Source organism: Podarcis bocagei (assembly GCF_964188305.1).
Source record: "Podarcis bocagei genome assembly, chromosome: 18".
NCBI lineage: Eukaryota > Metazoa > Chordata > Lepidosauria > Squamata > Lacertidae > Podarcis > Podarcis bocagei.
The window spans coordinates 5,588,980-5,615,863 of record NC_138144.1 but is presented as its reverse complement, the minus strand read 5'-3'; the positions used below and the strand labels follow the sequence as shown (position 1 = coordinate 5,615,863).

The 26,884-nt window shown below is 46.9% G+C and overlaps 1 protein-coding gene across 1 annotated transcript; it reads right to left on the bottom strand.

Moving 5' to 3' along the window:
* Positions 1–1,349: 1,349 nt before the first annotated feature.
* On the bottom strand, positions 1,350–26,084 carry FSD1 (fibronectin type III and SPRY domain containing 1). The gene is made up of 14 exons (XM_081177857.1): positions 25,947–26,084; positions 22,974–23,069; positions 21,693–21,824; positions 20,601–20,702; positions 18,611–18,633; positions 17,080–17,201; positions 14,829–15,038; positions 12,907–13,005; positions 11,500–11,659; positions 10,029–10,108; positions 6,394–6,645; positions 4,842–4,930; positions 1,957–3,400; positions 1,350–1,610 (listed from the first exon to the last, which is right to left on the bottom strand). The coding sequence occupies exons 1-13, from the start codon at positions 25,959–25,961 to the stop codon at positions 3,290–3,292; spliced, it is 1,491 nt and encodes a 496-aa protein (XP_081033983.1). The 5' UTR covers positions 25,962–26,084; the 3' UTR covers positions 1,350–1,610; positions 1,957–3,289.
* Positions 26,085–26,884: the final 800 nt, after the last annotated feature.

The following is a 26,884-nucleotide window of genomic DNA, read 5'->3' as shown; positions in this document are numbered from 1 at the left end:
TGAATGCTGGACGCCATTTTGTTGCACGTGCTGCTGCAAACTTTGCAGTGCAAAGCCAGGCCGGGGAGCCATCTTAAGTTGAGGCTGCATAGGCCTTGTGGTGCATGCGATTCAGATTCTATTCAGTTGAACCTCTGGTTACAAAGTTGGTTGGACAGTGTTCTCGAAGCGACCAGCATGAGTCTGACCAGACCGCAAGAGGACAGGAAGACTGGAGTGCCTGGAACAGGTGAGGCTGCAGGTCCCTTATTTTGGCTGCTGGTCCCTTATTTTCAAATCTGTAAGTTGACAGCTATGTGCAGGATATGCACCAATTGCTGACCAAACTTTGGCAGGAAGAAACAGTGCTGAAATCGGGAGCACATCTGACCTCCCCAATAGCATCTTGAGCACAAACCGTAATAAATGCATGATCAAAACCTAGAGGGAGCTTTCGAGCAGGCAGTCAAGGACGTTGTCATTTTAAAGGGTCTCAGGGCCACTGACCATGTTCCAAACAGCAATGTTTCTGATCAGCTCGCTACACTTTTTAGTGATAGCTGATCCAAGGCCATTTGGGGGGCTATTAATTCACTGGTGAAGATTTATCATTGAAACAGTTCATTATCCTGGAAGAACCGTACTGTCTGCTGCTGTGATTGGAGCACCCTATTGCGACGTTTGGAGCACCCATCATCTCATATTTGTAGGATATAGACTGTGGAAAGGCATTCTAGACTAAAGGCATTCTATACATGGCAGCCAGACTGGTGATTGGGAGCGGCCGCCAAGACCTACATTGAAAGACCTACATTGGCTCCCAGTACGTTTGCGAGCACAATTCAAAGTGTTGGTGCTGATCTTTAAAGCCCTAAATGGCCTCGGTCCCGTATATCTGAAGGAGCGTCTCCACCCCCATCGTTCCGCCCAGACACTGAGGTCCAGCACCGAGGGCCTTCTGGCGGTTCCCTCACTGTGAGAGGCCAAGTTACAGGGAACCAGGCAGAGGGCCTTCTCGGTAGTGGCACCCGCCCTGTGGAACGCCCTCCCACCAGATGTCAAAGAGAACAACAACTACCAGACTTTTAGAAGGCATCTGAAGGCAGCCCTGTTTGGGGAAGCTTTTAATGTTTGATGTATTACAGTATTTTAATATTTTTTTTGAAGCTGCCCAGAGTGGCTGGGGAAGCCCAGCCAGATGGGCGGGGTATAAATAATAATAATAAATTATTATTATTATTATTATTATTATTATTATTATTATTATTATTATTATTATTCTGCCTCCATTTCACAGTGACTTACCACCCCTACCATTCCTGTTCACGAAACATTTATTTGATTCTTTTTAGTTTGTGAGTCTATGCACATATTATATGTCTTCTGCTTATGAATTTTGAAACGGTATACTGTTATAAAAACTTTGTCAGTATATTATTAGCCGACGTGTTGCTTGTTGTTGTTCAGTCTGCTCTAAAATGAGCTGTTGTTCCTTAAAAGAGAGGGAGGGCAGCTGCTAGGCTCCAGATTCAAATCCAGCCTCGTTGCAAGGTTGGACTGTGAAATACTCCTTGCAGAGGACTTGGCTGCTCAGTCTTCACAGTACTGAGCCAGAGGGACAAATAATACAACTTGGTACAGTGGTGCCCCGCAAGACGAATGCCTCGCAAGACGGAAAACTCGCTAGACGAAAGAGTTTTCCGTTTTGGAGGTGCTTCGCAAAAGGAAACTCCTATGGGCTTGCTTCGCAAGACGACAATATCTTGCGAGTTCCTGTGGGGTTTTCCCCCTTCCCCCCTTTTTCTAAGCCGCTAAGCCACTTATCAGCTGATCCGATCAGCAGATAAGACGCTAAAAGCTGCTAAAAGCCGCTAATAGCGCTAATCCACTAATCCTTCAATGGGCTTGCTTCGCAAGACGAAAAAACCGCTAGACGAAGAGAATCACAGAACGGATTCTTTTCGTCTTGCGAGGCACCACTGTACAAATTGGTTCGTGCTGGAGGAGGCCAAACACCGGCTTTCCATTGCACAAGGTTCCGGGTTCAGTTCCTGACAGCTCCCCTTTAAAAAAAGACTTCTGCCAATCAGAGGAGACCTTACTATGTGATACGGGCATAGGGTCTGATGTGGCCCAATATTAAAGGTAAAGGTAAAGGGACCCCTGACCATTAGGTCCAGTCGTGGCCGACTCTGGGGTTGCGGCGCTCATCGCACTTTATTAGGCGAGGGAGCCGGCGTACAGCTTCCAGGTCATGTGGCCAGCATGACTAAGCCGCTTCTGGCGAACCAGAGCAGCGCACGGAAATGCCGTTTACGTTCCCGCCGGAGTGGTACCTATTTATCTACTTGCACTGGCATGCTTTCGAACTGCTAGGTTGGCATGAGCAGGGACTGAGCAACGGGAGCTCACCGCGTCACAGGGATTTGAACCGCCTGATTGGCAAGTCCTAGGCTCTGTGGTTTAACCCGCAGCATTAGTTGTAGTTTCCGGGTCACCTTCAAAAGTAGCCCCACGTAGAGCGCATTGCAATAGTCCAAGCGAGAAATAACTAGAGCATGCACCGCTCTGGCAAGACAGTCCGCGGGCAGGTAGGGTCTCAGCCTGCGTACCAGATGGAGCTGGTAGACAGCTGCCCTGCCCTGTGTGCACCAGCCCTTGCCAAAGACTTAAAAAAGCTAATAGGCAGCGGTGCGGGCCCGCCGACACCATTCACAGCCTGCGCTATCCTCCCCCCCTGCAAACAAATTATGCAACGTCAGGACTCCGTGTTACTTCGTTTCATTTGCATAACGTCAGGATTTGGACCGAGTCGCCGCAGAATGTCTTTTAAAAAAACAAAACCAGAACAAAACACAGCATGGGCTGTACACACGGTAGCCTTGCGGGCTGGTCTTTTCTCTCTCTCCCCCCCCCCCCAGCCTTTTCCATACATTTCTGACCATGCAAAACCTTCTGCCCCACATCTCGTCGAAGGCAAAAGTGGAGATTTGGTGTGGTGGTGGTGGGGAGCCCCCTTCCCCTTAATTGACAACGTTTTTTACAATCTTAGGCAGATAAAACGATATAATACATTCATGGCGTGAGCGTGTTTTAAGCAAAAGTCCAGCCCCCCCCGAACCCCGTTGCTTTGGCATGGGTCAAGAGCGCCTGGGAGGGTGGTGCAAACCGTTATTGAAAACACACAAAAACCCCAAACCCACAACATTTGTAGTTAAGAGTCTGCTTCCTTATTCAGCTGGGAGTTGCCCAAGGCCTCTCTTGCGGCCAGAGGATCCCAATCCTGCAAAACGAGGGAAGTAGCACGTTTCTAAGACAGGCTGGCGTTGGAGCTACTCGTGGCGCTGTTCCTCTTCTGAAGGCATTTAATGGCGCTGGGGACTTGCAAACCCGAGTAGACGTGGAAGCTGCCACACCAGACCTAACATAAAAGAGGGAAAATAGCCAGGGCATTAGGAAAAGGGAATCTGGGTTAATTATAGTGAACGTTAAAGGTAAAGGTAAAGGGACCCCTGACCATTCAGTTCAGTCATGGCCGACTCTGGGGTTGCGGCGCTCATCTCACTTTATTGACCGAGGGAGCCGGCGTACAGCTTCCGGGTCATGTGGCCAGCATGACTAAGCCGCTTCTGGCGAACCAGAGCAGCTCACGGAAACGCCGTTTACCTTCCCGCTGGAGTGCTACCTATTTATCTACTTGCACTTTTGACGTGCTTTCAAACTGCTAGGTTGGCAGGAGATAGTGAACGTTAGGAATGCTTGAATGCATTAATTCCAGAATGTTTCCCAGTAACTCTCATGCGAACAGTTAATTTTGGTCTTATGCATGGATAGGGAAACTAAGGCCCGGGGGCCGGATCCGGCCCAATCGCCTTCTAAATCTGGCCTGCGGATGGTCTGGGAAGCAGCGTGTTTTTACATGAGTAGAACGTGTCCTTTTATTTACAATGCATCCCTGGGTTATTTGTGGGGCATAGGAATTCGTTCATTATTATTTGTTTCAAAATATAGTCTGCCCCCCCCCCAAGGTCTGAGGGACAGTGAACCGGCCCACAGCTGAAAAAGTTTGCTGACCCCTGGACTCTCATGGGAAGTATCTCGTGACATTGTCCATTTTGTTTCTGTGTGTTTGCATGATTTGGATTGTGTTATAAGAATTCTAAGGTCTCAAATACAGTGGTACCTCGGGTTAAGTACTTAATTTGTTCCGGAGGTCTGTTCTTAACCTGAAACTGTTCTTAACCTGAAGCACCACTTTAGCTAATGGGGCCTCCTGCTGCTGCCGCGCCGCCGGAGCACGATTTCTGTTCTCATCCTGAAGCAAAGTTCTTAACCTGAAGCACTATTTCTGGGAAAGCGGAGTCTGTAACCTGAAGCGTCTGTAACCTGAAGCGTATGTAACCCGAGGTACCACTGTAATATACTTCTTCTTAATTGTATTTCAGTTCAACCATTCCTTTGATAAAATACATATTTTGTGATGTGCAAATGGCTTTAGATCCCTATGAGGTCCATAAATGACCATGTAGTATATATTCAACACAAAAAACAGCGACAATTTGTTGTTGACAAAGGACAGCTGGACATATAAAGGACCCCGTTACCTTCCGTAGCTTAGGGCCTCATCAAACCTGAATCCGGCCTTGATGTGAACGCCAATAATTTGCATATATATTTCTTTCCCTATATGTTGCGCATACAAAAGCTTTCGAATATTTTAACAAGTGTTCGGAACATTGTTCTAATTTCGAGGAAAGAGTCAGCATTGCACATGATTTGGCTTCCTAGCTGCAGTTTAGCTACTCCGCCAACAACTGTTGTTTTTCTCCAGCGGATAAAGGCACAAACTCCAAAACTCTTACCATGAACGCCGGAAGGACGGGCTGGGAAAATTTGGCCCGGAAAGTGTGCAGGAGCTGTTTGGTTTTGGCATTGTAGAACGAGAGGAAACCTGCAAATTGGGACAACAGAGGAAGGATCCATTTGAGGCAAGAGGAAAAGGCAATAACCGGTCAAAGGGCACAGATGACAAGCACCCAGCTGAACCAGATCGAAGAGTTACCGTATTTGGATTTGATATCCCGCTTTATCACTACCCGAAGGAGTCTCAAAGTGGCTAACATTCTCCTTTCCCTTCCTCCCCCACAACAAACACTCTGTGAGGTGAGTGGGGCTGAGAGACTTCAAAGAAGTGTGACTGGCCCAAGGTCACCCAGCAGCTGCAGGTGGAGGAGCGGGGAATCAAACCCGGTTCACCAGATTACGAGTTTATCGCTCTTAACCACTACACCACACTGGCTTTCCCGTCTATTAGACGCCCTCATATACAAGACTCACCTCTATTTTAGGGGACTGAATTTTAAGAAAATGAGGGGAGATGGCCCAAAGATACTGAGCCTTTCCCCCCATGCGTGCTTTCGAACTGCTAGGTTGGCAGGAGCAGGGACCGAGCAACGGCAGCTCACCCCGTCATGGGGATTTGAACTGCTGACCTTCTGATCGGCAAGCCCAAAAGGCTCAGTGGTTTGGACCACAGCGCCACCTGTGCCCATTGCCCAGGACTGGCATGAGGAGCAGAATGCAATGTCAGCCCCACTCAGCGGCACATTGCTGGCGAAACTGCCACCCGGCCCCCTGAGTCCCTCTGCCAACAATGCTTGCTGGAGGAAGTCAAGAAGCAGGCGTCTCCACTGTATTTAGGGTCAGCAGATGGAAGGTGATAAGGTTTTTGCCGTGGCCTGATGCATACCCATCAACTGTCACAGGACACCCCAGATCTCCCAGGATGTCCTGTTTTGGGTCCCGCGAAAACAGAGCCTCGAAAGACGCCCGTTTCTCAGGGGCTGTGCTGTGGGATGTGATACGTAAGTAGCAGTCAAGTACAACATTCTTTGTTTTCCTAGAGTGGACATGCAGGGGGATGCTTGGTCCAGCCAGTCGGAACTTCCTGTTACCTCCTGGGCTGGGACATGCTTCCTTTGCATGTGACTAGAGGTGGGTGTGACCTTACCTGTTCAGGTAACAAAAGCACAAGGCACGCAACACTCTCTCTTTGACATCCCCCTGCATGTCCACTCTGAAGGCTTGCGGATAGCTGCCTGAAGCCCCCGGAGCGCAGAAGAAGTTCCTGCTGTGCTCTGGGGGCTTCAGCAAAAGCAACGCGAAGCCTCCGGAGCGTGGGGGGAGCTCTCCCTCTGCGCTTCGGAGGCTTTGAGTTGCTATCGCTGAAGCCAAGGAGCCTGCATTCGCTCCATAGGATGCACACACATTTCCCCTTAATTTTTGGAGCGAAAAATACGGTATGTATCACATTCCAAATTGCTTTGCTGCGTTGCTTAGCTCAGAGGGGGACAAATATGGAATGGGAGCCTGAAAGGAATTATTATTTCCCGGAAGCAGCTCACGAGATCTCACCTTCGTGAAAATTGCAGTATATGCCGATGGTGTCCGGGACCGGTACGTCTAAGATTTTCGATTTGTTGTTGTGTTTGGCAGTGAAGCTGACTTGAAGCCAGTTGTTGAGGTGGAGGCACCAAGATGAAGGCGTCTTGCCCAGCTGGTCAAACTTGCCTAGAGTCCGGTAAGCCACCCCAACGGCGAAAGCTTTGCTGTCCCGGTCGTATCGCACCTCCCAGTAGTGGTCACCCCCATCAATTAGCGTGTCACCTGCAACGCAGAGGAAGGGGGCTGCCGTCAGATCGAGGCTGGGCTTCAAGGCATGGGATCTCCTCAGCTACCTTCCCCAAATACCGTATTTTCTCATGTGTAAGACGCCCCCTACTTTGGTGGGGGGCCTCCCATTTTATCAAACGGGGAGAGATGGCCCAGAGCTGTTGAGCTTTTTTATTTTGGAGGGGAATGCCGAAAATCACTCACCCGGCTCACAAACGCTGCCAATCGCACGAGTCGCAGAAGAAAACAAGCGCCGGCAGCCACAAATCACCTACCCAATCGCCACTGAAAAGCTCCTACTCACAGCTGCAACCTATTGCCCATCCCATATATGTACTATCTGTGTATAAGACGCCCTCTGGGAGATGATATATAATGAGATGAAAAAAATGTATAAAGTCAGTAATAAATCTTGGAAATGTAAAGAAAAAGAGGGAACATTTTATCACATGTGGTGGCAATGTAAAAAGGTGAAATGCTTCTGGGTGATGATATATAATGAGATGGAAAAAATGTATAAAGTCAGTAATAAATCTTGGAAATGTAAAGAAAAAGAGGGAACATTTTATCACATGTGGTGGCAATGTAAAAAGGTGAAATGCTTCTGGGAGATGATATATAATGAGATGAAAAAAATGTATAAAGTCAGTAATAAATCTTGGAAATGTAAAGAAAAAGAGGGAACATTTTATCACATGTGGTGGCAATGTAAAAAGGTGAAATGCTTCTGGGAGATGATATATAATGAGTTGAAAAAAATGTTGAAATATACATTTATAAAGAAACCAGAAGCATTTTTACTGGGCATTGTTGGGAGTGATATAAATAGAAAGGAATGTAAGCTCTTTTTATATGCAATTACAGCAGCAAGAATATTACTGGCCCAAAAATGGAAGCAAGAAGAATTACCGACGATTGAAAAATGGAGAATGAAGTTAATGGACTATGCAGAACTAGATAAACTAACAGGAAGGATTCGAAACCGGCGGGACCAGAAATTCACGGAAGACTGGAGTAAATTTATGGACTATTTGAAAAGTATTTGTGAAGATCAAACGACGTTTGTAGGTTTGCAAGAAGTTTTGTGAGGAGTATTATTGGAAGTATTGCAAAAATGGAGAAGGGGGAGGATGATTCGTTAAGAGATGTAAAGGCAATATAAAGTTAAGAAATGTACAAAAAGGGAGGTGTGAGGAGGTCGTGGAAATAAGGGAATGAAAGATAAGATATTGAAATTGTTTTGTGTGTTAAATGGTTTGTGTCTTATTGTGTCATGCTTTTTTTTGTTTTGTCTATTTTGTTGTGTTTAAACGGTTGAAAATTAATAAATATGACTTTAAAAAAATATTTAAAAAGTTAAGAAATGCGTAAGAAGTGGTCAAAATGGTGGATCATCAGAGGTGCTAATGGAAGTCTAAAAAGATTGTATAAGTGATAGGTTTTGTGGTACATTTTATAATTTATATGTTAAAATGACGCCCTCCCCCAATTTTAAACTTTATTTTAGAGTAAAAAAAAAATACACGGGAAAGTACGGTATAGTCCCATCCTCACCATATATCTAAAGCACGTTGAAAGCATGTGGCAATCATGGGACGTGCTGTTTACCCTTCCCTAAAGTAGCACGGGTACTTTAAATGTATTCTGTGGACAGAGGTGCCAACTTGAATAAAAGGTTTATAGCTTGGGGGTCCTCCTGGATCCTTTGCTGTCGCTCGAGGCTCAGGGGGCCTCAGTGGCCTGGCGTGCCTTCCATCAGCTTCGGCTGCTGTCCCAGCTACGCCCCTATCTAGACAGGGATAGCCTAACTACTGTCATCTATGCTCTGATAACCTCAAGGTTAGATGACTGCAATGCGTTATACGTAGGGCTGCCTCTGAAGACTATTACAGATTGAGGTTGAATCCTGACAAGACAGAAGTACTGTTTTTGGGAGACAGGGGGTGGGCGGGTGTGGGGGATTCCCTGGTCCTGAATGGGGTAACTGTGCCCCTGAAGGACCAGGTGCGCAGCCTGGGAGTCATTTTGGACTCACAGCTGAACATGGAGGCACAGGTTAATTCTGTGTCCAGGGCAGCTGTCTACCATCTCCATCTGGTACGCAGGATGAGACCCTCCCTGCCCGCGGACTGTCTTGCCAGAGTGGTGCATGCTCTAGTTATCTCCCGCTTGGACTACTGCAATGCGCTCTACGTGGGGCTACCTTTGAAGGTGACTTGGAAATGACAACTAATCCAGAATGCGGCAGCTAGACTGGTGACTGGGAGTGGCCGCCGGGACCACATAACACCGTTTCTGAGAGATCTGCATTGGCTCCCAGTACGTTTCCGAGCACGATTCAAAGTGTTGGTGCTGACCTTGAAAGCCCTGAATGGCCTCGGTCCAGTATATCTGAAGGAGCGTCTCCATCCCCATCGTTCAGCCCGAACACTGAGATCCAGCACCGAGGGCCTTCTGGCGGTTCCCTCATTGCGAGAAGTAAGGTTACAGGGAACCAGGCAGAGGGCCTTCTCGGTAGTGGCGCCTGCCCTGTGGAACGCCCTCCCAGCAGATGTCAAAGCAATAAACAACTATTTTACTTTTAAAAGTCATCTGAAGGCAGCTCTCTTTAGGGAAGTTTTTAATGTTTGAAGCTGTACTGTTTTTAATATTCAGTTGGAAGCCGTCCAGAGTGGCTGGGGAAACCCAGCCAGATGGGCGGGGTATAAATAAATAATAATAATAATAATAATAATAATAATAATAATAATAATAATAATAATAATTATTATTATTATTATTATTATTATTATTATTAAGAAACTTCAGCCGGTGCAGAATTCAGCGGTCAGAATCCAGGCAAGATGGTTTAAGCATATTACACTGATCCTTGCCCAACTGCTCTGGCTGCCAATGAGTTTCCGGCCCAATTCAAAGTGCTGGTTTTGACCTATAAAGCCTTAAATGTCTTAGGACCGCAATACCTCAAGGACCGCCTCTTTCCATATGAACCGACCCAGACCCTGAGATCATCTTCTGAGGTCCTCCTTCGTGTGTCTCCTCCTTGAGAGGTCTGGAGGGTGGCAACACGAGAACAGGGCCTTCTCTGCAGTGGCTCCCCATCTGTGGAACGCTCTCCCCAGGGAAGTTCGCCTGGCGCCTTCATTACGCACCTTTAGGCACCAGGACTTTGGTTAACCTGATTGACATCCTTTACCCTTTAAAAATGTGGTTCTTTTTTGGGAGGGGGGTGTTATTGGGTTATTGTTTCTATTTTGACTTTATATATCTTTTCTGTGAACTGCCCTGAGACCTCCCCGGTGACGAACAAACAGCAAAAAAATAAAGCGATGAAAACACAAAAAGCAGCTGGAGTTCTGGGCAGGGAAGCTTCTTACCCAACACGGTATAGGATTCGGCCGTGAAGCGGTCTCTTCCACTGCGGCCCGTGGGCATCCTTTTGGGAGACTGAACACACCTGAAGAGAGGAAGGAGAGAGTGAGGGGGAAAGAGGTAGCGGAGAACTCTACTCTGAGACAGGCACCCAATATTTTGGACCTGGATTTGTTGCAGGGGAGAGGGGGAGCAAAGATTTCAATCTCTGGCCTATTAAGGCTTCTTAGGAGCGCAGAAAGCTGCCTTGACACTAAACCAGTCTATAGGTCCGTCTAGGTAAAGGTAAAAAGGTAAAGGACCCCTGGATGGTTAAGTCCAGTCAAAGGCGACTCTGGGGTTGTGGTGCTCATCTTGTTTTCAGGCCGAGGGAGCCAGCATTTGTCCGCAGACAGATTTCCGGGTCATGTGGCCAGCAGGACTAAACCGCTTCTGGCGCAACGGAACACCGTGACAGAAACCAGAGCGCACGGAAACGCTGTTTACCTTCCCACCAAAGTGGTACCTATTTATCTACTTGCGCTGGCATGCTTTTGAACTGCTAGGTTGGCAGGAGCTGGGACAGAGCAACGGGAGCTCACTCAGTTGCGGGGATTCGAACTGCCAACCTTCCGATCGGCAGGCCCGAGAGGCTCAGTGGTTTAGACCACAGCGCCATCCACGTCCCTATAAAGACCATAGGAAGGTTGGGTGCATAGCTGTCAACTTTTCCCTTTTTTAAAGAGAAATTCCCTTATTCCGAATAGGATTCCTAAGCTGCTTCTGGTGCAATGGGACACCGTGACAGAAACCAGAAAACGGAAACGTCGTTTACCTTCCCACCAGAGTGGTACCTGTTTATCTACTTGCACTGGCATGCTTTTGAACTACTAGGTTGGCAGGAGCTGGGACAGAGCAACGGGGGCTCACCCAGCTGTGAGGATTCGAACCGCCAATCTTCCAAACGGCAAGCCCAAGAGGCTCAGTGGTTTAGACCACAGCGCCATCCACATCCCTATAAAGACCATAGGAAGGTTGGGTGCATAGCTGTCAACTTTTCCCTTTTTTTAAGAGAAATTCCCTTATTCCGAATAGGATACCTAAACTGCTTCTGGCGCAATGGGACACCTTGACGGAAACCAGAGCGCATGGAAACGCCATTTACCTTCCCACCAGAGTGGTACCTATTTATCTACTTGCACTGGTGTGCTTTTGAACTGCTAGGTTGGCAGGATCTGGGGCAGAACAACGGGAGCTCACCCCGTTGTGGGGATTCGAACCGCCAATCTTCCAAACGGCAAGGCTAAGAGGCTCGGTGGTTTAGACCACAGCGCCACCTGCGTCCCTGCTTCCCATGGGCCCCTGTGAAAACAGGATGCTGGACTTAATAGGCCACTGGCTCTCTGTATGTCCGTAGGCTGTCATGGGAGCTGGAATCTAACAATATCTGGGGTGTACCATGTTCGCTACCCCTAGGATAGAGGCAAGAGGTCTTACCTGGCTGGGGAGTTAACTGGCGACGCGGTACGGCCCTTCCCGTCTTTTTCTCGAGCTTTGATGTCTTGCACCTTCCCACCCATGGCGTCCCATTCCACGCTGGGGTCTTCCACCTTGAGATTCTGGTGGCTGGTCGTGGCATCGAGGCGGTACACGAAAGCTGAGGGCAGAGAAAGGCGGGTTCTAGCGACTCATTGGAGAGCCATCGAATCATAGAGTTGGGTCATCCAGTCCAACCCATGAAATGCAGAAATCTCAACTAAAGCATCCATGATGGTCCAAGCATAATTCATTTTGCCTCTGTTTCAACAGTGCTTAGATGATGATGATGATGATGATGATGATGATGATTATCTGCTGTTCTGTTAATGTTGAAGTACGTTTCCGAGCACAATTCTAAGTGTTGGTGCTGACCTTTAAAGCCCTAAATGGCCTTGGTCCACTATACCTGAAGGAGCGTCTCCACCTCCATCATCCAGCCCGGACATGGAGGTCCAGCTCCGAGGGCCTTCTGGTGGTTCCCTCCCTGCGAGAAGTGAGGTTACAGGGAACCAGGCAGAGGGCCTTTTTGGTAGTGGCACCCTCCCTGTGGAACGCCCTCCCATCAGATGTCAAGGAAATAAGTACCGTATTTTTCACTCTATAAGACGCACGAGACCAGAAGACGCACCTAGTTTTTGGAGGAGGAAAACAGCAAAAAAAAATATTCTGAATCTCAAAAGCCAGAACAGCAAGAGGGATCGCTGCGCAGTGAAAGCAGCGATCCCTCTTGCTGTTCTGGCTTCTGGGATAGCTGTGCAGCCTGCATTCGCTCCATAAGACACGCACACACATTTCCCCTTACTTTTTAGGAGGGAAAAAGTGAGTCTTATAGAGCAAAAAATACGGTAACTATCTTACTTTTAAAAGACATCTGAAGGCAGCTCTGTTTAGGGAAGTTTTTAATGTTTGATGTTTGATCATTTTTTAAATATGCTGTTGGGAGTCACCCAGAGTGGCTGGGGAAACCCAGCCAGATGGGTGGGTTATAAGTAATAAACAACAACAACAACAACAACAACAATAACAATTATTTTATAGATTATAAATGCCGTATTGGTTTGTCACTGAAATAACTTGGCCCTCTACTTAAGGCAGAAGATCCTACCAGCTCCCAAGACAGACTTACCATTAAGAAACATCTCCTAATATTTATCCTTTGTTTGGGGGAAGGGCTAAGGTTGTTCTCAGGCCCAGGACGAGCCACAAGTCCCACAAGTTTGTGGCCGGAAGTGGTGGGTCTGCGGTGGGTTCCTACTTTGGCCGACAAACCTTGCCCATTTTGACGCTGCCATTTTAACAACATTCCCTCTCGCTAGTCGAGTCTGGAAGTCTTTGCAAGGGCAGGCCTTCCCAGCGAACGCTCACCTCTCGTTTCCAAAGTGACCGGCTCAGAAAACTCTCCTGCCACAGCTTTGTTGCAGGCTTTGACGCGGAAATTCATGTACTTCATGTCAAATTTCAGCCCTGCAGAGGGAAACGGACAAAGGGTCAACTTCCTCGGCCGACAATTGTGTATAAAGGTAAAGGTAAAGGGACTCCTGACCATTAGGTCCAGTCGTGACTGACTCTGGGGTTGCGGCGCTCATCTCGTTTTACAGGCCAAGGGAGCCGGCGTATAGCTTCCAGGTCATGTGGCCAGCAGGACTAAGCCGCTTCTGGCGAACCAGAGCAGCGCATGGAAACGCCATTTACCTTCCCGCCGGAGTGATACCTATTTATCTACTTGCACTGGCGTGCTTTTGAACTGCTAGGTTGGCAGGAGCAGGGACTGAGCAATGGGAGCTCACTCCGTCACGGGGATTCGAACCGCCGACCTTCTGATTGGCAAGTCCTAGGCGCTGTGATTTAACCCACAGTGCCACCCGCGTCCCTATAATTGTGTATAGGTGCTCCCCAAAACCTGCGTTATAAGAATTCTAAGGTCTCAAATATAAAATAAATGTGCATAAATGTGCAAGGCAAACACATACACAAGTATATAAACCACGTGTCTGAAATAGTACAGGAGGGCAATCCTGAAGCCATTTTGACTCTCCTAAATTGACCTCAAATGTTTCTCTGCAAGGAGGAAGGAAATTGGAAAAGCTTTCCAATTGTCTTTGGACTTTCTTTCTTTGCAAATACAGTCTGGCAAGTATCTGTTAAGCTGAACACACATAATAAATATGCCTAAGAGATTCAGGAACTAAGTATTTACCATCTCAAAAGAACGGCCAGGCTACCCAGAAAATGCAATCAAGTAAGGCATTATTATCAGGTAACTGGCAGACAGGAGAGAAACAACACTCTCAAATTTCTGCCAGAGACCACCTCCTTCTGTAACATATGTGTGATGTTTTAGGGGGTGGTCTTGGGCTACCGGGTGGGCAATTTCAAAAGTCTTTATATGGGCTTGGGCACCATTGTTTTGGGTTCCTCCTCCCTCCTGCGTGTGGTGGGTGGGGACCCTGTTGCAACAGTTTATTTTCTTTAATAAAGATCAGGCTTACTAGCCTCTTTCCTTCTCAATATTCTCTGCTTGGCCTCTGTTATTTTCTCCTACCTATAGTGAACCCACTTAAGGACTCTATATGGGCTCTGGAATACCCCTTCAGAGAGAGGGAGAAGTTTTTTCTTATAACACCTGCAACCATCAGGTACGCAGGCTGAGACCCTCCCTGCCTGCGCACTGTCTCACCAGAGTGGTCCATGTTCTGGTTATCTCACACTTGGACTACTGCCATGCGCTCTACGTGGGGCTACTTTTGAAGGTGACCCAGAAACTGCAACTAATCCAGAATGCAGCAGCTACACTGGTGACTGGGGGCGGCCGCCGAGACCATATAACACCGGTCTTGAAAGACCTGCATTGGCTCCCAATACATTTCCGAGCACAATTCAAAGTGTTGGTGCTGACCTTTAAAGCCCTAAACAGCCTCGATCCAGTATACCTGAAGGAGCGTCTCCACCTCCATCATTCAACCCGGACACTGAGGTCCAGCGCCGAGGGCCTTCTGGCGGTTCCCTCACTGTGAGAAGCGAAGTTACAGGGAACCAGGCAGAGGGCCTTCTCGGTAGTGGCGCCTGCCCTGTGGAACACCCTCCATTCAGATGTCAAAGAGAAAAACAACTACCAGGCTTTTAGAAGACATCTGAAGGCAGCCCTGTTTAGGGAAGCTTTTAATGTTTGATGTATTACAGTATTTTAATATTTTTTGGGAAGCCGCCCAGAGTGGCTCGAGAAACCCAGCCAGATGGGTGGGGTATAAATAATAAATTATTATTATAACCTGCATGGGCTGTCTCACCAGAGAGCGTATACTCAGTCTGCTTAATTCCTTCGATGACCATCCATGGCTGGTCTTCTTTGACCCGGGGGGGACCTTCGAAGTTCGTCCTACGGTACTCTAGTACGTAGTGGTCAATCTTGCTGTCCTCTTCGGGCATCCTCCAAACCAGAGTCACACAGTTATCAGCCACCAAAGATTCGGCCGTGTCTATCTCCGGGGCACTGGGGACTAGATTTGCAAGTGGACAATCAGAGAGAATAGGTGCCCAGAATTATAGATCAGGATACAGTGCCAGATTTACGTATAAGCTAAACAAGCTATAGCTTAGGGCCCCACTCTCTTGGGGTCCCCCCCCAAAAAAATTTAAAAAACTGGATGTACATTTCCAAAATATAAGATAAAAAACAAATAAAATAAAACCTACAGCAACAGTGTTTTGTGTTGTATAGGCTCCTATGATGTAAGTCATGGGCCCCGCCTGCTAGCCTGCTCCCTAAAATATCACTGGTTTGCTCATTTCTATGTACAAAGGTAAAGGTACCCCCTGACCATTAGGTCCAGTCGTGACCGACTCTGGGGTTGCGGCGCTCATCTCGCTTTACTGGCCGAGGGAGTCGGCGTACAGCTTCCGGGTATGTGGCCAGCAGGACTAAGCCGCTTCTGGTGAACCAGAGCAGCACACGGAAACGCCGTTTACCTTCCCGCCGGAGGGGTATCTATTTATCTACTTGCACTTTGACGTGTTTTCGAACTGCTAGGTTGGCAGGAGCAGGGACAGAGCAACGGGAGCTCATCCTGTCGTGGGGATTTGAACCGCCAACCTTCTGATCGGCAAGTCCTAGGCTCTGTGGTTTAACCCACAGCGCCACCTGCATCTATGTACAACGGTACACACACACACAAAAAATAATTACAAAAATCTTAGGGAGAATTTGTGCACGAATCTGCTTCTTTCGCCCTCCCTCCAGCTCTGTCCCCTTTGTATCTATGGCAGGGACTGTGTTGTCGTCTTAGAACTTTGCACAGCACCAGGAAAAAGTTTGGGTAAAATGACAACGCGACAACGCTGCGAGGTAGGTTAGGCTGATAGACGGTCAGCCAGCAAGTGGGAATTCGAACCCAGCACCCTCGCAGTACTTGCCTGACATGCTAACCATCCAGGAACCCCTTTTATGAAGAGGCACGTAGTAAGATCATTGATCCCCTGCTGGTGAGGCTTGCCGGCCTCCCGCAAAAGCAAAAATTTGACCTTTTGCTGTTAGGCAAAGATCAGAAGATGACCTGGACAGTCGCCAGATTCTGTGTACAAATCTGTAGGCGCAGACCATCGCCCAACTCAAAATAGTCCGGCATGAAAATCCCCAAACTCGGTTCCATGGGTGACTCTGAGTCAACTCCCTGGGATAGTTTATTGTTGTACATTGTTTCTAAATTTATTGTTGTACATTGTTTAAATTGTCTGTTTTAACCATATTTGCACAACAGTTTTTAATGTTGTGAGTGTCCTCTATTTCAGAGACTTCTACTCTGCAGCTTCTTACAGTTGTTTTAACTGCAAGTCTTTTAGTTCTTCTGCTCCTACAGTTGCTTTAACTGCTTGTTTTTAGTTCTTATCTGTTTTAATTATCAGTTTTTACCTGTAATGGTTCTAGGGGTTGCTCGTGCGTAAGCCGGTGCCAACACCTGGCTGGGTTTCCTGAGTGAACCTTTTCTGTCCGGGCAGCCACTCGCCCGTGACTGTCTCAATCGCTGGCAGAATCCGTCAGTGGGCGTTTCTTAAACTTCTTCCAGCAAAGAAGCTCTGTGACGCCTAGTCTCCTCCTACTCTCTCTGCCCGAAAGCCTTCTGCGCAAGGAGGGCGTAGGCAGCGGAGGACCCTTACTCTCCGCGCTGGTCCCCGGCAAGGAGTCATGGGATCGCCTCGCCGATTCCCCCATCTGCCCCCCTTCTCCACTGGTGCTACGCTGATTCTCTTCCCCAGAAGATGGGCTGCCTCTCCCAATCCCGGGACGCTCTCTGGGATCCCTCTGGCTTTTGCTCTCTCCCTCCGGCACTGATAGCAGTTCCCTGACATCCCCCATCCATTATTCGTGTTTAATCTTGTATTTTATTCAGATATTTTATCCTATGCTTGTTTCTTTGTCCTTATTTGCTCTAACAATTATCGGTTAAAAACAAAACAAAACCTGCTATTTTATTTATATCTTTGTTTGTTTGTTTGTTTGTTTTATCCTGGTCTGTGACCGTAATAAAGTTCAACCCCGAATACCTGGCAGAAATTTCAGAGACTGCAATATCCGACGCTCCTGGCCGAAATCGACCATTAGGTGGCTCATGTTGTCGCTGACCTTGGCCTTGAGGGAGAGCCGAAACGCAGGCGCCATGGTCACGCTGCAGAGGATTGGGTCCGAAGGGAGGGGGAAGGAGAGGAATTGGTTAGAGAGCGCCCCCCGAAATAAACGACAACCCTCATCCCAACTATAGTGGTACCTCGGGTTACATACGCTTCAGGTTACAGACTTCGCTAACCCAGAAATAGTGCTTCAGGTTAAGAACTTTGCTTCAGGATGAGAACAGAAATCGTGCTCTGGCAGCGCAGCAGCAGGAGGAGGAGGCCCCATTAGCTAAAGTGGTGCTTCAGGTTAAGAACAATTTCAGGTTAAATACGGACCTGCGGAACGAATTAAGTTCCTAACCTGAGGTACCACTGTACATCCACACAAATGGAGGGGGGGGCGAAGCAAAGAGGCCTTGGAGCAAAGATTGTGAAACATACAAGAACCCAGACTTTGAGAGGGGTCAGCCACTGAGAATACCAAGGTTTTTCATAATAATAATAATAATTTTTTTATTTATACCCCACCCTTCCTGGTTCAAAAACTGGGCTCAGGGTAGCTAACAACAAATTTAAAGCACTTATTTAAAACACCAGATGTCAAAGAGAAAAACAACTACCAGATTTTTAGAAGACATCTGAAGGCAGCCCTGTTTAGGGAAGCTTTTAATGTTTAATAGGTTATTGTATTTTAATATTCCGTTGGAAGCCGCCTAGAGTGGCTGGAGAAATCCAGCCAGATGGGCGGGGTATAAATAAATTATTATTATTATTATTAGTATTATTATTATTATTATTATTATTAGCAACAAAAAACAGCATAAAATACAGTATAAAACGTGAATAACAATAAATCAATTTAGGGGGTGGGTGGGAAGAGAATGCCACAGAACATGCGCAAAGCGTCTTTCCCTGACTACAAGCAAAGGTGAGTTTCAGTCTTTCTGTACAGGAAGGGGCGGGTTGCTTCTGAGCACGTACAAAGTGCCCATGCAAGGACTTTCCTTGCAGGGGGAGGGAAGGCCAAGAATAATATGAAGATTAGACGTTTGAGCATCCTTCTCCAGGCTGCGTATGAACCACTAAAGTCTCTCGCCCGCCATAACTGAAATTCGGGAAGAAGGCAGGGGGTGAGTCGAAAATAAATTGATCCGCAGCCAGTGGCGTAGCGTGGGGGGTGCAGGGGGGGCCGGCCGCACCAGGCGCAACATCTGGGGGTTAGGGTTAGGGGGCGCAAATCCATGGGTTAGGGGGCGCAAATTACTTGCCTTGCCCCGGGTGCTGACAACCCACGCTACGCCACTGTCCGCAGCCAAGTTGGGCATTGGCTAAGACAGGAGGGGTGTGGGATGGGGGCCTGGGCACAGGGACCATGGCAATATATTTTATGTCCTTTGGTCTAAACGTGGTCTTTGGCAGAGGAGAAAACCTGTGGAGCAAGAGGCTTTTCCGGAATGCAACATACCTGTCTTTGATCTGTTTAGCAGCCTTCAAAGAAGCGCAAGAAAGAGGGCGAAAGAGTAAAAGAGAGAGAGAGAGAGAAAGGGTGGAAGGAAGGGGGTCACCAGTTATAATTCAAGATGAGGAAAACAGCACCAACACATTGTCTGTACAGGGATGGAGAACCTGCAAGTTTCCAGGTGTTGCCCCAGCCGCCGATGGTCAGGGATAATGGGTTTTACAGTCAAGTAAGTTCTGGGCATATCCGCCCGGACGCAGGTGGCACTGTGGGTTAAACTACAGAGCCTAGGACTTGCCGATCAGAAGGTCGGCGGTTCGAATCCCCGCGACGGGGTGAGCTCCCATTGCTCGGTCCCTGCCCCTGCCCACCTAGCAGTTCGAAAGCACGTCAAAGTGCAAGTAGATAAATAGGTACCGTTCTGGCGGGAAGGTAAATGGTGTTTCCGTGCGCTGCTCTGGTTCACCAAAAGCGGCTTAGTCATGCTGGCCACATGACCCGGAAGCTGTGCGCCGGCTCCCTCGGCCAATAAAGCGAGATGAGCGTCGCAACCCCAGAGTGGGTCACGAATGGACCTAATGGTCAGGGGCCCCTTTACCTTTAGTTGAGGGCCCTCCCCAATGTTCTCCATCTCTGTACCAGACTAAGGAATGCCCACACAAACCAAGTTTAAAAACACATTGCTCCCAGCAAAGAGTCCCTGAAACTGCCGTTCGTCTGTCCCCTCCGTTCTCCCCCATTCGGCCTCAGAACTCATGATCCCGCGATTGAACGTAAAAGCCCATCAACCTCCCGTTCCTAAAATGCATGGTCAGAGACCTGCAGTTATTGGGCGGTGTTATGTACTGAGTTGAATAGGATCCAAAATGCCGCAGTCTGATTGGTCCTAGAACAATAGGATCCAGAATGCAGCAGTCTGATTGGTCCTAGAACAATGGGATCCAGAATGCAGCAGTCTGATTGGTCCTAGAACAATGGGATCCAGAATGCAGCAGTCTGATTGGTCCTAGAACAATAGGATCCAGAATGCAGCAGTCTGATTGGTCCTAGAACAATAGGATCCAGAATGCAGCAGTCTGATTGGTCCTAGAACAATAGGATCCAGAATGCAGCAGTTTGATTGGTCCTAGAACAATAGGATTCAGAATGCAACAGTCTGATTGGTCCTAGAACAATGCAGCAGTATGATTGGTCCGCAGGAGCCACCCAATCCAGCTCCAGGTGGAAGTGAATCCGCAACCTGATTGGCCTACAGGAGAATTCTGGAATTAGCCAATGACGTGCAGCCCATTGTGTAAATAATGTCTATAAAGCAGATATTCTGGGGGAACTTCCATTCCTCCTCACCACTATGAGCTGAATACAGAGCATGAAATCCACTCTTGACTCCGAGTATATTTCAGGCGGGATACACATTTAATCAATAATAATAATCTCATAATGATGGCCTTATTTCTCATCCGCTCGCTCTTTGTCAGTGGTTTACAGGCTCCCCCACCTAAATTCCCACAGAAGTGCTGGCCGGTTTGGGCTCTGTGTCAACAAAAATCCCAAAATATTTCCAAAGTTACACAGGCTTTGCAGAGCCTTGCATCTGTTCCGTCACCATTTACCGTATTTTTTGCTCTATACGACTCACTTTTTCCTTCCTAAAAAGTAAGGGGAAATGTGTGTGCGTCTTATGGAGCGAATGCAGGCTGCGCAGCTATCCCAGAAGCCAGAACAGCAAGAGGGATTGCTGCTTTCGCTGCGCAGCGATCCCTCTTGCTGTTCCGGCTTCTGAGATTCAGAATATATTTTTTCTTGTTTTCCTCCTCCAAAAACTAGGTGCGTCTTATGGTCTGGGGCGTCTTATAGAGCGAAAAATACGGTAACCCCGTTTCTCCAAAATATGTGGGCTGGGAGACTACCCTCCAAGCTCTCTACACCTGACCCACCCCCCGAACCACTGAGCCCATTGCCCCGGGAGGCAAGTCGAGCGAGCAGCTCTTTGTACCTGGTTGAAGTCATGGTTCTCAGCCCCCTGGAGAGTTTGGTTGGCTGTTTCCAGCAGTTCCTCAGAGCTCTCCAAGGCTTTTGTGCACGCAGCCAGTTGGTTCTGGAGCAAGGAGTGGTTTGTGGAACAGAAGAAGGAGACACAGAGAGAGAGATGTTATAGCAAGCATGTCTGAGGCAGGGTTCTGCCTGGTCATCGAAGGAATTAAGCAGACTGAGTATACGCTCTCTGGTGAGACAGTCCATGCAGGTAATAATAATAATAATAATAATAATAATAATAATAATAATAATAATAATAATAATAATAATAATAATTTATTATTTATACCCCGCCCATCTGGCTGGGCCTCCCCAGCCACTCTGGGCGGCTTCCACAGAAACAAAAAATACAGTAAAATATTACACGTTAAAAACTTCCCTGAACAGGGTTGCCTTCAGATGTCTTCTAAAAGTCAGGTAGTTGTTTATTTCCTTGACCTTGAACAGGAGAGCGTTCCACAGGGCGGGTGCCACCACCGAGAAGGCCCTCTGCCTGGTTCCCTGTATCCTCACTTCTCGCAGTGAGGGAACCACCAGAAGACCCTTGGACCTGGACCTCAGTGTCCGGGCTCTCTTCAGATGTCTTCTAAAGGTTGTATAGTTACTCATCTCCTTGATGGGAGGGTGTTCCACAGGGCGGGCGCCACTACCAAGAAGGCCATCTGCTTCGTTCCTTGTAATCTGACTTCTCGCAGGGAGGGAACTACCAGAAGACCCTCGGAGCTGGACCTCAGTGTCTGGGCTGGACAATTGGGGTGGAGATGCTCCTTCAGGTATGCTGGACCAAGGCCATTTAGGGCCTTAAAGGTCAGCACCAACACTTTGAATTGTGCTCGAAAATGTCCTGGGAGTCAATGCAGGTCTTTCAGGACCGGTGTTATGTGTTCTCGGCAGCTGTTCCCAGTCACCAGTCTGGCTGCAGCATTCTGGATTAGTTGTAGTTTCCGGGTCACCTTCAAAGGTAGCCCCAGGTAGAGAGTATTGCAGTAGTCCAAGCGGGAGATAACCAGAGCATGGACCACTCTGGCCAGACAACTCAGGAGCCCCTTACCTGCAACTCGTAAGTCCTGCTGGCTCGATCCTGTTTGATCTTCATCAGCATCCCATCTTTCAGCTCATCTAACAGGGTGAACAGCGACTGGAACTCTGCCTCAAGGTCTTGCTGGACTCGGTCCGAATTGGCCTGGCAAGATGAAATCAGGCATGTATGAACTTGATACAAAAATGTATCATATAAATGCTGTAGATGTGGAAAAACAGTGGGATTTATACTGCATATGTGGTGGACATGCAAAAAGATTAAGGAATTTTGGGATGAAATAGATATGGAACCAGCATCTTAAAATCAGCATCTTAAAAAGCAGAGACGTCACCTTGCCAACAAAGGTGCGTATAGTTCAAGCTATGGTTTTCCCAGTAGTGATGTATGGAAGTGAGAGCTGGACCATAAAGAAGGCTGATCGCCGAAGAATGGATGCTTTTGAATTCTGGTGCTGGAGGAGACTCTTGAGAGTCCCATGGACTGCAAGGAGATCAAACCTCAGTCCCTGCTCCTGCCAACCTAGCATTTCAAAAGCACGTCAAAGTGCAAGTAGATAAATAGGTCCCGCTCCGGCGGGAAGGGAAACGGTGTTTCCGTGCGCTGCTCTGGTTCGTCAGAAGCGGCTTAGTCCTGCTGGCCACATGACCTGGAAGCTGTACGCCGGCTCCCTTGGCCAGTAAAGCGAGATGAGCACCGCAACCCCAGAGTCGGTCACGACTGGACCTAATGGTCAGGGGTCCCTTTACCTTTATATTGCAAATCATATTTGTGTGTGCTGTGCAAAAATCACAGTGCGGGGAGAACCGTGAAGCCAGCCCATCCTTCGACATGGCTCCAGCCTTGTTCTAGATATTGTGATATATTGGTATATTATGATGTTTAGATGGTGATATATCACGAAGTTGGAAACCAAATATTGCCCAGTCCTAGGGAAGTTTTTCCTGCCAACCTAGCAGTTCGAAAGCACGTCAAAGTGCTAGTAGATAAATAGGTACCGCTCCGTCGGGAAGGTAAAAGGCATTTCCATTCGCCAGAAGCGGCTTAGTCGTGCTGGCCACATGACCCGGAAGCTGTCTGCAGACAAACGCCAGCTGTCTCGGCCTATAGAGCGAGATGAGTGCCGCAACCCCAGAGTCGGTCACGACTGGACCTAATGGTCAGGGGTCCCTTTACCCTTTACCTAGTAGGCTGTTTATACAGTCATGCAACTTCCTTTGACGAGGGTCTGCGCCAGGACCTCTCACTGCAGAAATCAAACTCTGCTGACCCCTGAACCCTCAGCCAAGTTACCTCCACGTTCTGCAGCATCTGTTTGAGGACGTAGATGAAATTTTGGATTTCCTCATTTTTCACAGCCAGGGTGGTGATGATCTTCCTAAGGGCGTCCTTAGGGAAAAAAAACACCTTGAGTCAACGGTTTCTTTTATTTGCGTGTGTTCGTGCATTCCTTCCATGCCCTCTGACGACACTTTAACCACCCAGGTGTCCTTGCTATTGAGTATTCACGATAATAATAGAATTGTGGAGTCAGAAGAGACACCCGAGGGTCATCTAGTCGAACCCCCTTGTGATGCAGGACTCTTCTGCCTGGCGTGGGGCTCGAACCCACAGCCCTGAGATTAAGAGTCTCATGCTCTGCCCACTGAGCTACCTGGGGAGGTCAGATACGCTCCCACTTTCTCAATGAAACTTTTTAAAATTTGCTTTTCAAATTGTCATGAAACTGCTGTGACAAGTAAACAATAAAAAAAATCAATAATATATCCAGTGAAAGGCAGGGCACACAAATCCTAAACAACTATCTGTTTATCTATCATCTATCTATCTATCTATCTATCATCTATCATTTGTCTGTCTATCATCTATCTATAGCTGTCTATCATCTATCTATCTATCTATCTATCTATCTATCTATCTTCTATCTATCTATCTATCATTTGTCTGTCTATTATCTATATCTATCATCTATTATCTATCATCTATCTATCTATCTATCTATCTATCTATCTATCATCTATCATTTGTCTGTCTATCATCTATCTATAGCTGTCTATCATCTGTCTATCTATCTATCATCTATCTATCTATCTATCATCTATCTATCTATCTATCTATCTATCTATCTATCTATCTATCTATCTTCTATCTATCTATCTATCTATCATTTGTCTGTCTATTATCTATATCTATCATCTATTATCTATCATCTATCTATCTATCTATCTATCTATCTATCTATAATCTATCTATCATCTATCTATGTCTGTCTATCATCTGCCTGTCTATTATCTGTCTATCTATCTATCTATCTATCTATCTATCTATCTATCTATCTATCATCTATCATTTGTCTGTCTATCATCTATCTATAGCTGTCTGTCTATCTATCTATCTATCATCTATCTATCTATCTATCTATCTATCATCTATCTATCTATCTATCATTTGTCTATTATCTATATCTATCCTCTATTATCTATCCATCTATCTATCATCTATCTATCTATCTATCTATCTATCTATCTATCTATTTATCTATCTATCTACCTGTCATCTATCTATATCTATAGCTGTCTGTCTGTCTGTCTGTCTATCTATCATCTGTCTATTATTTATCTATATCTATATCTATATCTGTCTGTCTATCTACCTATCATCTGTCTATTATCTATCTATATCTATATCTATATCTATATCTATATCTATATCTATATCTATATCTATATCTATATCTATATCTATATCTATATCTATATCTGTCTGTCTATCTACCTATCATCTGTCTATTATCTATCTATATCTATATCTGTCTGTCTATCTACCTATCATCTGTCTGTCTATCGTCTATCTATCTATCTATCTATCTATCTATCTATCATCTATCTATCTATCATCTATCTATCCATCCATCCATCTATCTATCTATCTTTCTATCTATCTATCTATCTATCTATCTATCTATCTATCTATCTATCTCTCTCATCTCTATCTCTATGTCATAAAATTTACACACCCCTTGATTGTAAAACAACAACAATAACTTCAAAGTGGTTTATAAAACAGGTAAGTCAATAAAACCAAGAAAAACTACAGCCCAATTTTAAAACATACAAAAGCTAAAATACTGGAAAAGATCACAGTTAGCTCAGCTTTCTAAAAATCTGGGTAGGCTTGCCCAAGCAAGGATGCTTTAGGCAGGCTCTGGGAAAGGTAACATGAAGAAGCCTTGCTTGAGCTCAAGAGGCAGTAAATTATTATTAAATGTGGAGCGACTATTGCGTGGCACCTGCTGATCAAAGCGGTTGAGTGGGCACATGAGTTTCAAATTTTGCAAAACGGAACATAGGTCAAAATTGTAAGACTCCTGATAAAGGATTTTTAAAACACCGGACAGGCAAAACATTTCTCTTTGCGATTCCATTTATTGCATATCTTTAAGACAACCATACTTTTAAAAATACATTCTTGCATTGCCTGGGGTTGGACTAGATGACCCTTGGGGTCCCTTCCAACCCTACAATTCTATGATTCTAAGTTTCCCCCTAGCCAAACCACTGGTCCATCTTAACTCACAGTAGCTCTCCAAAGTTTCAGCCATGGAACATCTCCCACCCTTCCTTGGAGAGGCCCAAGATTTGAATCCGGTTCTCTGCTTGCCAAGCAAATGTTCTGCCACTCAGCTATGGCACAGCTACAAAATTAAGGAAGATTCTAGTCCTCATGAGAAGCCTGAACACAAAGAAGCTGTCTTTTATGAGCCAAACACCCGGTTCCTTTAGCACAATAGACACACCGCTTTGGCAGTGCTCTCTTCTACATTTTTTTAAAAAATCCTTGCACACAGAGAAGCAGGATAGCGGGAGAAGGCCTAGCTTTCTACCTGTAGGGATTTTATTTTGCTTGACTTTGGAGGCACACCCCACCGTACTAGCGCCTGTCCTCGCAGCCTGAGAGGCAACGCAGACAGACACCCGCCTCCCCGTCGCACCTTTTCTCCAAACGCGCTCCTTAACCCCCTCTCTGCCTTTTCCATCTCAGTCTGCAAAGGCAACTCCCAAACTCCGCAGCTTTGCAACCTCCCCTAAGATGCAAAGTCGACGGGGAACGAGGATGACAAAGCAGAGATGAAGGGAGGAGACAGAAACTCCTTTGGCCCAAAGCGAGCATCTCTCCATCTCTCCATCGTCCTCAGCTTCCTGGTTGGTGCATCCTGTATCCTCCCTCTTTTTTCCCTCTGCATCCCTCGCATCAGCATCTTTTTACCTTTTGGTCCCCCATCTTCAGCTGCTTCCTCTGTCATGGACCAGGAAGGATGCTGAGAGGCAGGGGGAGGAATTGGTCCTTTCCCCCTCCCTCTTGTGGAATTAACAAAGCTGATTGGGGGGTTGTGGCCGGGTGGAGGGGAGGGTGGGGGCAGAGAAATGCCTCTGAACTTACTGCCCTTCCTCTCTGCGCAGATGGAAGAGCATGCTGGGAGATGTAGTCCAGTGAGAGAGAGAGAGAGAGAGAATAGAGGAGGGGTGGAACTGGGTGGCGATGAAAGCAAGCTTGTAGACAAAGGATTCGCCTGCTTGACTAGGTTCCTGTTGTATGTAGCACTCTGCAATTCCTCCAAAGCTGAAGAAAAGGTTTTCAGCACAGGGGATGAAATGTGGGAGGAAGAATGGACAAAATTTAATGATTATTTGGTTAAAGCTGTTAAGTTCATCTAATTGGAAATAGCTTGCAGGTATTTGATTGGCTTAGGATTTTATATAAGTTAAGTGATGAATTAATACAGTGGTACCTCGGGTTACATACGCTTCAGGTTACAGACGCTTCAGGTTACAGACTCTGCTAACCCAGAAATAGTGCTTCAGGTTAAGAACTTTGCTTCAGGATGAGAACAGAAATCGTGCGGCGGCAGCGGGAGGCCCCATTAGCTAAAGTGGTGCTTCAGGTTAAGAACAGTTTCCGCCCGGACGCGGGTGGCACTGTGGGTTAAACTACAGAGCCTAGGGCTTGCCGATCAGAAGGTCGGCGGTTTGAATCCCCGCAACGGGGTGAGCTCCCGTTGCTCGGTCCCTGCTCCTGCCAACCTAGCAGTTTGAAAGCACGTCAAAGTGCAAGTAGATAAATAGGTACCACTCTGTCGGGAAGGTAAATAGCGTTTCCAGGCGCTGCTCTGGTTTGCCAGAAGCGGCTTAGTCATGGTGGCCACA